Below are 12,419 nucleotides of genomic sequence, written 5' to 3'. Positions count from 1 at the left end.
TGCTGGAATGACACACAAAAGGCACAGCCAGAGCAACAAGGGGCGGCTGACGCTGCCATCCCAGGGAACCCGTGGTGGAGGCAGGCGGGCACTTCTCTCAGAAATAGGAAGTTTATGAGGCCGAGTCGAAGCTGAAAACCAGACACACCCTCCGTGAGAAAGGCTCAGGACAGCAGCGCTGTTTGTAACACTACCGTGCACCTGCCCCGCCAGTCACACATGGTGACCCCCCAGAGCAGACCCGTCCCGCCTTGACCAGTGCTGAGGGAAGACCAAAGCCGGACACTAGGACTTCTTGAGCGTGTTCTGTGTGTCGGACACTGCTGGGTGCTTTCACCACCATGTCGCTTCTATCCTCCCAACGCGGGGAGGGAAGCAACATGCCCACTTGCCGTACAAGGAAAACGAAGGCCCGGAGAGATTGAGGGAGTCTCCCAGGCTCACCCAGAGAGCAGCCCAGATAGGATCTGGCCTTCAGCCTCTAACAGCCAGGGCGGGGAGTCTCCTGCTAAACCCCAACCCCTCAAGCCTGTTCTTTCTCAGGCCGTCTCCTTTCAGGCTTACTGCCGGCTCGGGTGTCCCGCTCTTGGCCTCTGTGCCGAGGGAATGTGGGGGTCTCCGCTGATGCTCTCCCTAACTGTATTTATGATGAAAACAGGGCACTCCAGTTCCCTCTTGCCCAGCACCACCACGTCGGATGCAGCGGCTCAAGAGGGGTATGAGTCTAGGGCGGGAAAGCTGGACTGGAAGGACCTGCTGCACTCACCCGACAGCACAGACTCTTTGGGGGCGGTGTCTTCCCGTAATCACCAAGACCAGAAGGGTAAGGCCTTGGAAATGCCTCTTCCTCGGTGGGGAGAGGGAGGGAAAAGTGAGGAGGGCTGTGTAACTGCTTCCAGCTGAGCCACAGCAGCATCTCAGGCACCCCCAGCACACGATGCTCCCAAGCTTCCTCAAAAAACACCTCTCTGCACCAGGCTCGATCCTAAATTATACCCCCAGCGAGGAGAAACCACACAAAACAAATAACATCCTTCTGAGCTTCCTCCATCCCAAAGGGGAGCAGCTTGGCCCAGTGCAGATCCTCCCCCCACCCCGGCTCCTCTGAGCTCAGGCCTCAACGCTGGGTCCTCTTCTCCCATTCCCTAACTGGATGGAATGCAGGGCCGGCCCGGGCATGTGCGTGTCATCAAAGTAAAGGCCCGTTTTAATGGGTGAGTGGAGAAATAGCAGGGCAGAGCCTTTTCTGGCTGGTGGCATCTCTCACTCGCACGTGGTGCTGAATTTGAATAGAGCCACGGTCCTGCAATGTACTGTAATTGCCCTTTGAGGACAACAGCTAAGACAAAAATATGTTATTTAATCAAGCAGAATTGCTATGCATTTAAAATGGAAAGGAAGCTGCACTCAATGAAAGGGACTCTACTGTGAACTGTCCTAAATTCTCCCCTGCTTTCTTTGCTCAACTAGAGACAGGAAATGTCCTCTTCTTTTCTCGCCAGTGGCTGCTTCTGGTAACACATCCTACTTTAGCTGCAGCTGCAACCAAAGAGGCCTTTACTTGTCCAAAAAACAGTCTTGTAAATCAGAGACTGAAAAGCCCAGTTATGTTGCGAGCTGTTTCCCCTCATTCAGAATTGTTCACTTCTATATGTTTTCAAGGGTTTCATCCAAGCAAGGGTTTGAGTCTCAAGGACGGACCAGCCATGGTGACCCTTTGGAAGACCGTCTGTCATGTCCTCCCTCAGGGTTTTCTCTATACGTATTTCCATCTTGACTTTTAGATGATGTTTTCCAGGCCGACTCACATGCTCAATTTCCACCCTCTTTTTTGCAACTCACGTCATGAGAGTGCCATACGCTCTGCTGCTCTACGTGCTAAAAAGTGAAGATTGTAGCCCTTTTAATTTGTGCTCAAGCACGTTCCCATAATCACTTTGATTATTCTTCTATAACTTTTCATATTCCCTGCCCCAAATCTTAAAAACAGCAGCTTCTGTCTCAGCAGCCTCTTGAAGTTGGAGGCATCCCTCCCTTTACCATTCCCTAGAAAGCGCCAGGCTCCTCAGTGGTGGCACAGAACTATCACATCAGGCCACGAGCCCTAGCATGTGCCATTATTTGTTATGTGTGGCTCCAGATCGCAGATGTGGGAGTCTTGGCTGAGTTCTCAAGAAGAGACGGCTCTGTAAAATTGCTTCGTGTTTGCCCACTGCCAACTTTCTGAAAAACCAAACGGCCTTTCCAGTAAAGCATTAAATATGTCAGCCAAATATCTAGCTGTTGGTTACAATCATTTCCTCTTCACTTCACTGAGACGGGTGGCATGAATCTTCTCCAATCGTTAACTCCCCCAAGGGATGGAGGTTATCAAAGAGTCCAATTAACACTTTGACAGATCATTTTAAAATTCGGCATTGTTCATTCTCTTGGGTCTTATTATGAATATTGACAAAGCTGGAAGCAGTCTACAAATTGTCAGACAATGGTGGCAGAGGTGATTGCATGGGTGTTTAACATGATCACTGTTCTTGTGCTATTAACTCCTTGCCTTGCCCTGTCAAATTCGAGTTTGGTTTTTGACAATTGATTATGTATTTGATGGGGCAATGACAACGGGTTGTTATGCAGAAAAAAAATTTTTTTAATGTAGCTTAATGTTCCTTTTACCATGATTTTTATGATTTTAATTTCCATTTTGCTCTGAATTGTTTTTCTGTTTTAATGTTCACGATTTATTTCAAACTTCTGTTCTGTTTTGCCAAGCACTGTGTGGTTGGACTTGGTGATGGCGTTCCTCTGTTGGAAAAGTCCAGTTTCTTTTCTGACTCATTATGACGTCCCTTAGCCTGGCCCAATCTGTGATCTCCTCGCTTCTTCTCATTCCCTGATGTGGGTGCCTTAATGATGTCACATCCGTGTGTGCAGCATCTCCTGGGATGCGAGGGTTTCCTGGGTTTTGCGAGGGCCTCTGGCAGGTGCTCTTTTCACTGGGTCAATTGTCTCATGGGAATGTGACATTTGCGTGCCCCAGCTTTAGGAGCTAAATATACTCTGGAATTGTTTCTAAAATATCACACATTTCCCCGCTAAGCAGAAAATGTGTCCCGCTCACCAGCTAGCTAAGGAGTCAAGTGTCCCATGCCTTTTTTATTCTGGCTGAATAAAGGCCAGTGAGCAAAGGAGCCCACAGCTCTGCTCTGCAAACATGGTGAACACCACTGGGCTGGTCCCGCTCTGCCCCACCTCATCCTCCAAAAGATGCTGCATTTCCAGAGTATGTTTGCTTGCTGTTTTCTTTCTTTTCCTCGCTGTGTCTTTCGTCCTGATTTAATCCTGTGCGTCCCTCACATTCTGTCAAAGCACCAATCCTCACCTTGCAATCTAACCCCCTTCTGCTACCATTGTTCTCAGCCTCCCCCTTTCAAAATAATAGACCCAAGCCCTCTCTCTGCCCTTCTGTGGAATGTTCCAAGGCTCTTTCCTTCTACACTGTAAGTAGCATTCTGAGGCTGTATGTACACATACAGGCATACTAACAAAGCGTGAGAAGAGGCCTGTGAGGCTCGGAGAAGCATTATCACAGAAAATGAAGTAATTTTCTCTCTCAGTAACTGGCCTTGCCCTTCATTACCCTACTGGCCTTGTCTAATGTCTCTTGTCCTTACTGCTTTTCTTTAAAATTGCCTGATATCTTTCAAGCCCTAGATTCATTAGTAAAAACACAGCCAACTGCACTGTTTTATCTCTGGGTCCCTAGATGTCTGGAGCCGCTAGAGCCAGCCCTTTAATCACCAAGTTGATAAATTGGATGCAGCCCTGGCTACTTCTTTCTTGGTTTTGCCACATTTAAAAATATATATTATTTATTCATCTTATAACCATTGAGGTGGTAATGAGTAGTTACAAAGGGGCTCTAATTACATATGAATAAGAAAGAAAATCCACTTTATTTTTAGATCTGGCTTGTCTCCCCCCACCTCCCTTTCCACAGCAAAAGAAATAAGAGCTTTCTTTTTTAGGTTAGGCAATACTGAAAATTAATAGCCACTCTTGTGCCTCTTGTTTCTGACCAATAGTAATAATACTATAAAACCTTATTTCCAAGAAGACTGGAAGATACGTGAGGGAATTAGCCATGTACCGATCTGCCAAGAAAGCTGTGTAGCGTCAATATAATATGTAAATGCTGACCACTGGTGTTAGGTCCCAAGAATAAATCAGAACAGAAGGAAATCCCCTACTTCAGACTTGCGAGAGTTCTCGTGAGCTGTCAGAAAACAGATAAAATGGTCAATCTATACAGAGATGATCCCATTTGAGTGGAAATGCCAGCACTGTCGTATGCTTATATATTTCGGTATACCTTTAAAGTGAGATGTCACCAATTACATTTAGTCAAGAGGATACACTCACTGCAGACAAGAAAAAGATGTAGAAATAGAATTTAAATTTGAGATCAAATGAATAATTTAAACCAAAACATACAGTAGATGCTGAGTATGTTTTAATCAATGTACAAGCTATCTGTGTGAGCAATTTTACTTGGGGAAATAATATTACAGTTAGATACATAAAGTATGATGAGGAGTATATTGCCCACCCTTCCTAACAATCCTGAATAGAATTTATTTTCTTTTAAAAAAAAATTTTTAACATTTATTTTTGAGAGACAGAGAGAGAGAGAGCATGAGCAAGGGAGGGGGAGAGAGAGGGGGGGAGACACAGAATCCAAAGCAGGCTCCTGGTTCTGAGCTGTTTGTTAGCACAGAGCCCGACACGAGGCTCTAACTCACAAACTGCAAGACAGTGACCTGAGCTGAAGTCGGACGCCTAACCGACTGAGCCACCCGGGCGCCCCCCTGAATAGAATTTTCTAAAATCACAGAGTTTATCAACAATTCCTCCAACGCAGGGTCACCTACAGCAGTAGGGCCCCCCCAAGTAGGACATGCGGCACCTTGCAAGAGATGATTTAGGTGCCTCTGGCGATCCTGGCATTTGAGAGTACTGAATCCTGTGGAAGAAGGTCACATCACACCCTTTTTGTTTCTCTTTCAGTCTTCTGGGTTAGGTTGAGGAAGAAGTCTGTTTGAGGCTCTATCATTAACAACTCCCTTAACGTGCTACTCTCCTGCTTTGACAAGAAAAAAACAGGCTTTCGGCTAGGGCCTTCACCAGGCAGCTGTAGCTAGCTGGAATTAACACTGTTTTGCTTTTAATTACTTTTTTATGGTTACTTCCTATCTATGAAAAGTGACGTGCTTTTTTTTTCCCATTTGTGATAATGATATAAAGTTTCTATCTGAAATCTATTTTAAAGGTAATTTAAATAAAATACTAAGTAAACACGAATGCAGGAAGTGTAGGGATATAAAAATACTAAGCAAAGAGTACGGTCGGTGAGTCTCACTGGAATCACTGAAATTGTGGTACTGTAGTTGCCTAAGCTTTGGGTAACTCTGGCCCAGGGCAATTATAGGAGCCCGGTGAGGATTAAACTCGCTTCTGCCTTTGGAAGGACAAGATGTAGAACCACCACGTTGCCAATGGCTGGGCTCTGAGTGCTGCAATGATACGATCCGGTGCTCTTCCAACTACTGAGCTCTCTGAGTGGGGATGAGAAGTTTGGCCAAGTAGTTGTTTAGAGCAAAATGGATTTAGACTAAAAGGAAATCACTCATTCTAGCCTTGTTAAGCGTCTGGTGAGACTTTAGACCAGCAGTGAGCGCCCGAGTGATGCTTGCAGTGAGTTATTCCCCAAGTTGTGGCCTAGGGAGAGCTGAGCTTCGGCATTTCTGCTGCCAGTCTCCTTTTCTGAATTGGAAAGGACCCGTGCGTGATACAGTGTGTTCCCCTGACCTGGCAATAACCTACCCTTGACCCTTTTTTCCCTGTGCTCTCATTCAAACTCTACCTATTCTGACTCTCAACCCCTCAGAGGTAGGCCTTCCTCATTAACAAGTTGAGAAATCCAGTTTGGGGTGAGTATTGTAGATACCAGAGCCTGGCCTTGAGTGCCCTTGCATTTTAACAACCTCCAATGCTTCAAATCTAATGGATTGGGGAATTTCAAGGGCCCCAGTTCTCTCAATGGGGTAAGTTATTTCTTGGCTCCTACCAAGTCTTATGTAGGTGATCTTACATATGGGGAAAAGTATCACTGATGACAACAGTAAAGGAAGAAAAACAAGCTTCTCTTCTTTGCCTGACTCCTCAACTTGGGCCAGATTTTCTCTGCCATTTCCTCAGTAACATTACCATAACAAAAATGTTTTCTGAGGCGTCTCAAGCAAAATTTATTACTGGCTCCATAGCACAGTGTTGGACGCCAGTAAGGAGTGAGAGGCTACACGAGAGATAGACACGGTTCCCATCCAAGAACCAGTGGACTGCCAGACAAAGCGTGCACACACACACACACACACACACACACACACATCAAAGTGCATCCAGAAAGCCTCTCCGATCACCACTGCCTGTGTGAGCAAGGCAAAAGTGTGCGCGGCAGGCTTTAGAAGAAAATATCAGACAACTGAAGACAGCTTGGCTGATGTCAAGGAACTTAGCCCTTGATAAAGGTTTCTCAGCCCCTTTTCTTTAGCCCTTCCCTTCAACCTGCCACTTGACGGGAAGGGGGCAGGGGATGGGGGGGGCGGGGAGTGAGGTATGTTTGGTACAGGATTCATATTCTAAGGTTTGAGGAAATGCTGCCCAAGTCAGGCTTTTTTGACCAGCTTGAGCTTTATTTCAAAAAGACCTAGCCTGTGGTAATTTGCAAAGCTCTTATTAGTAAAACCTATAGTACCACAGTCATTTTAAAATGTGACAGGAGGGCAGTCTCTGAGAATTCAGAGAAAAGGGCTCAGTCTGATGGGGAAGCCTACGAGCGAGCAGGCAGGGGCAAGAGGGTTCAGCTCCCAGCCCACACTCCATGACTGACTGCACCGGTGGGAATGGGCATGCTCACAGCCCAGGGACACGATGCGGACAGGGAACTGCCCACCGTTGTTCCAACAACCATTCTGAATTCAAGTTCACTTACATCTGTTTTTGAATGCTACAGGAAAACTAGCCTTCAAAGTTCATAACACGTTTCTGAGTTGCTATTGCTGCTGATGATGAAAAAACAAGATACAATTCTTGAAATTCAGTCCATTAGTATTTCAATTTGTAAATGGCACTATACCCACCCCATAAAGGTTTAGTATCATTTTTATTACTCTCTGTTAAACTATTGTAATCTCCAAGGTGGAGATGGGTCTAAAGAATGTTTGTGGGACATTATTTAGCAGTGACTGAGTAGGGTTACCAGATAAAATACAGAATTCCTAGTTCAATTTCAGATAAGCCAATGATTTTTACGTAATTACGTCCCATGGATTGCATGAGACATTCTTATACTAAAACGTTATTGTTTAGCTGAAGTTGAAATTTAACCAGATGTTCTGTATACTACCTGGCTATCCTATTCAAAGAGACCGCTGATAATTTGACTTCAGTGAATATATATATCTAATCTCTAGATTACGACTATCCTCTAACTCTTAGAAAACCTAGAATAACCTTTATAAGAGAAATTAAAATTTTCATTCTGTGAAAAATATTATTAGATATAATTTCAGAGAATTATCACCAGAAGTTACATACATGTTTGAAATGTGATAGATTTAAAATTAAAAGATTATCACTGGAAAACAGACTTTCAAATGCTACTTTTAACTGAGAAAGGCTCAGAAAACAAACTGTTCCTAAACAGGGGCATAGTTAAAACTATTATTTTGTTATTATTATTATTATTATTTATATGCTTCTTTGTATTTAAAAAAAAATTTTTTAAGTTTATTTATTTTTGATAGACAGAGTACAAGTGGGGGAGGGGCAGAGAGAGAGGGAGACACAGAATCCAAAGCAGGTTCCAGGCTCCGAGCTGTCAGCACAGAGCCCCATGCAGGACTCGAACTCATGAACTGTGAGATCATGACCTGAACCGAAGTCAGATGCTTAACCAACTAAGCCACCCAAAAGCCCCATAACTATTGATTCTTTCTAATTCTATTGAACCTCAGGTTTTTATCAACTATAACAGTTGATGTTAACCATATGTATTTTTTTTAATTATATGGCTGCTTTTGTTTTCCATTTCCATGGCGTTAGAGGAAATTAACTGGAACTCAGAAAGCACCAGAAAATATGTTTAATAATGGTGACAACAGCTCCAGTCTCAAAGAAAGGCAAACCAAAAACCTTAATTTCTTTCTTCATACGTTCAACAGACATTCAGCTAATGGTGCTATCTATAAAATGAGTGTTACATTGGATACTGATCTGAATTCGACCTATGTCCTCAACTCAAGGAGATTATAGTTTTTCAGGGGGGCACATGCAGGTGACCTCCTGGCTAGCCAGTGGGGCAAAAGTGAAGTCTAAGAGTAAGAGAGGTAAAGGAAAGAGGGGCCAGTAGAGTTCTGAGAGTGGATTAAGAGAGACATAACTCAGATCCAAGTTCGGGGCTAGAGAAAGGCCTTGTAAAGTATTAAAGGATAAAAGGGAGAAGAAGGACATTTCAAGCTCAGTAAGTGACATGACCAGGACATGAAGTTAGGCAAGTAGAGAGTGTAATGAATGATAAAGAGACAAGTGATGTGCTGTGACCAAAGTGAGAGAGTCTACAGAGTCCAGAATGGAACCTGACATTGAAATGGTGGTCTGGAGCCTTAAAAGTCATGCTAAGGGGGTTGGGCTCTAGCTACAGGCAACGTTGGGGGAGGAAGATGGATAAGCGGGGAAAAGGGATGAAAGGAGGGTGGGAGGGAGAGAAAGGTAGAGATCAAGAGGACGACAGACAAATAATAAAGGGATCACTCAACAGTATTAGGTTATTAGTTACACATACACAGTAAGTTTGGGAATTGGAATTTTGCATTCGTTTTGGATCTAACATGTCTATTTCTACACATCGTTGGCATTTACCTCGTAGATGTTCCTTGCCAAGCAAAGAGCTCTATCCTAGGTAAAGCCCCCAGCAAGCTGAACTCCAAATCTGGGCTTCTCTGCCTCTTTCATGAAAAACTTGGTTGCACATGGCACAGAGTTTTCACCCAGATCAGACTTTGAAACTGTGGGGGGGAAAGGGGGGACCTGAGAAAGAATGATAATTCAGGAGCCACCATTTATTTTCACTATATTTAATACTTCTCCATCACCTACCAGAAAAGGAATCAATTTGTAGTCTCTGGCTTTCCTTTGAATAACTGAGGAAAGCAGTATAGTAAGAGGGTCAGGCACTGGGCTTCCCCCCAGGTGATGTGGAAGTTTCCATGTAGCATGTGCTGGGGAGGAGGGCACGGACTGGGAAGCCCGTGTGGAAGGCTCGAATTGTACTTGCAGCAGTGTAGGCAGGGACGGAGATTTGATCTAATTAATTCTGTATCCTCCTGACAACTTGCTGAATTTATCTAAGGTCTTGATGAGATTATTGTGGAAAGGGTAGAAGAAGAAAAAAAAAGTTAAATGTCAGCCATGTAGAAAGGTGTTTCATCTCCCTGCCTGCCTGAATCTGCACGCCAATATTTGAATTCTCCTTTTCTAAAGATCCCAACCAGAACTTTTTTTTTTTTAACCTAACATCCATTGTCTCAAAAAAATGAAGGGCTTAAATTATGATTCTGGAGACTTGAATTTTTTCTTCTAAAATCAGCAACTTAAACCTTAGGGCATTTAAAAAACCAATTCACGCCCTAGAGGTGCTTCTTACCTTTCATCTGTAGCCACTTTTCAAGCCACATCACCCTTGACACGAATTCATTTTACCCCCACCCTTTCCCCTCAATCTTTTTCCATTCTCTCCTATCTTTTGCACAAAAACACGCACAATGGCAAAGTTTTCTGACAGCTTAATGGAACTTTCAAGGACTACAGGGACTAAGTTAGGCATGATCTTATTAACTGAACATCTGGAGTCGTTAAAAATTTGCTCTTTAACCGGTTCAACTGCGTGGTGTTCATCTAAAATTTGTTTTGTCCTAACAATAAAATGGTAAAGAGTCCATCTGTATTTTGGATCACGTGTAATAATGGAAACATAATATTAGCTTTATCTCAAAACTTACTGATAGCCTCATGTCCCAGAGTTTAAAAGTAAACAGACCCACGCCCCCCCCAAAAAAAAATGCTTGTTCCAAGTTTCACTTTGCAAACCTCACTGCTCCATAGACAAAGTGGTCCAGTAAGAGCAAAAGAGTGGAAAGTGGGAAATTTCCTGAAGACAGCTTCTCTTTCTTGACATTGGACATGAGAACGGCCCCAAAAGCTGCAAGCATTGCTCAGAATGCATAACTCACGTCCTTACCATAAAGAGAAAGAGGCTGGAAAAGCTGCATTTGCGCACCGGGCCCAGGGAGACACAGGCGGTGTGAGGGACAGGTCAAGAGGCCTGCAAAGCGTTTGGGCTGCGTTGCCGGCCTGCACGGAGCCACACAAGCTGCAGCACATGTAAGTCTCCCAGCACCTTGAATGACAGAAAGGCCCTCCAGTACACTAGTGAAAATTAGGTGGGCTATCCTCAAACATACCGAGTGCACAGCAGACGGGATCTTAATCGGTGTCAGAAAGCTAATTACGGGCAGTGCGGAGGTTTGTCATCTTTAATTAATGTTTCTTAAGCTCTTGTAAGCCTACGGCCTGGGAACCGTCTTTGTGAACAGATTCATTTTGAATGGGATAATAGGAATTCCCCACTCCACTTATTTGTTAAACTTCATAATTTTTAAAAGGATGCATTCTTTTTAAATATGTTTCTGCAATTACATTTCTTCACCGAAGGCAGAGGCAGTCATGAACTGTATAGAAATAATGGAAGTTTGGTATAGTCACCATTGACAGTGCTTTATTAGGAGGGAAAATAGTGTCAAGAAATTTATAGGGCAGCAATCTGCATTATGCCTAACCTTTTGGACATATTAAAGCTTATCACTTCCAGTCCTGCAGGCTCTTGTTATTCATAAATAATAGATAACACTGGACACAATCATCTGACATTTGTTAAGGCAATAAATATACCCTAAGTGCTGATGGGTCTTACACTGCATGATTTAAAAAGCACACAGCAGAAATTTAATGTAACTTAAAATGTCTTATATAATTCTATGGATTTGCAGATTCAGTTCAACTCAGCAGATCTGTAGGCACTAAGCTCTGCTGAGTACACTGTTGTGCTAGGCATTTTTAATATTATAAAGCAGGACCTTGGTTTGGGGAATGAGCTCCAGTCCCTCCTTCAATCCAGAAATATAAGAGAATTTTCCTGAGCTGCTTATTCTCGTCTGATCATGCAAAAGTAGGAGGAAAGACGCCCTGAACCACCACTATCTAAGGTTGCTTGGTGGCGATGCATTGTTTGAGCGGAGTCGGTACAAGGTGACCTGACCTAAGACTGCAGGCCTCCAATGGAGGTGAGCTCCCCAGAGGACCTGCCTCCTCTGGCCCTGGGACTCAGTTCTGACTGGGCCTACCCAATCTAGGACATATCTGGGCTCTGTAGTACCAACCACTACCTGATGGCCCCTGTGACAGAGACGGGGAGCCTCAGAAATTCCCCTCTGTGTTTTCATGCTGGGGCAGATAAAGAGACCACAGGCATTTTTCCAGCAGCTCTCTGCTCTAGCAAATTGGGCTGGTTCTCTTACAGCAGCGCTGCTGTGTTTTCGGCCATATGTCAAGCTTCTGTCAGGTACCAAGGGAAAGTGTGAGGGATTTGTTTGTCTAACAAAATCACGTCAATTTCGTATTCTTTGTCAGAATACGGTAACCGCAGTAAAGAACGGTCATACCCAAGACCCACGAAAGCCTCATACTTTGACCACGGAGCACCGCATTTATTTATTTATTTTAGAAATCATGTTGAAAGTCTGGCAATGCATTGCCTCAGTAGTCCATGAGGCTGGACTTTAAAACTAAACGTTCGTTTTTCTGGCATACCATTCGTGTCACGCAGGGCAGTGTTGCTCAAGTTTTAGTGAAAATAAGAATCATCTGGAGGCCTTGTTAAAACACAAATTTCTGAGCCCCAACGCCAGAGGTTCTGATTCAGAAAGTCTGGGTAGGACCCGGGGATTTGTATGTTTAACAAGTTCCAGGTGATGCTAGTATCGAGCAGCACTGATTTGGGACACTTTCCAAGTTGTTATGTGTTATCCTACTTAAGGTCCTTCTCTAATATTTTGTTTTATATTTTTATTTTTAATTTTTTAACGTATATGTTATGTTTGAAAGAGAGAGACAAAGCATGAGTGAGGGAGGGGCAGAGAGGGAGACAGAATCGGAAGCAGGCTCCAGGCTCTGAGCTGTCAGCACAGAGCCAGATGTGGGGCTCAAACCCACGAACTGAGAGATCATGACCTGAGCCGAAGTCGGACGCC

At 44.0% G+C, this 12,419-nt stretch overlaps 1 protein-coding gene across 1 annotated transcript in view; it reads left to right on the top strand.

Moving 5' to 3' along the window:
* Nucleotides 1–12,419, top strand: part of SEMA6A (semaphorin 6A) — a 132,376-nt gene that overhangs the window by 110,456 nt on the left and 9,501 nt on the right. The window contains exon 18 of the mRNA XM_047092957.1: nt 659–823. Within this exon, the coding sequence (XP_046948913.1) occupies nt 659–823 (165 nt within the window). The remainder of the gene's footprint in view (nt 1–658; nt 824–12,419) is intronic.

The sequence above is a fragment of the Lynx rufus genome, unplaced genomic scaffold, assembly GCF_022079265.1.
Source record: "Lynx rufus isolate CCGP_SWC_20201006 ecotype Redwood Valley unplaced genomic scaffold, mLynRuf1.p SCAF_1, whole genome shotgun sequence".
In the NCBI taxonomy this organism is placed as follows: domain Eukaryota; kingdom Metazoa; phylum Chordata; class Mammalia; order Carnivora; family Felidae; genus Lynx; species Lynx rufus.
Note: the sequence above shows the minus strand (reverse complement) of the source record. Positions and strands in the feature narration are given on the sequence as shown.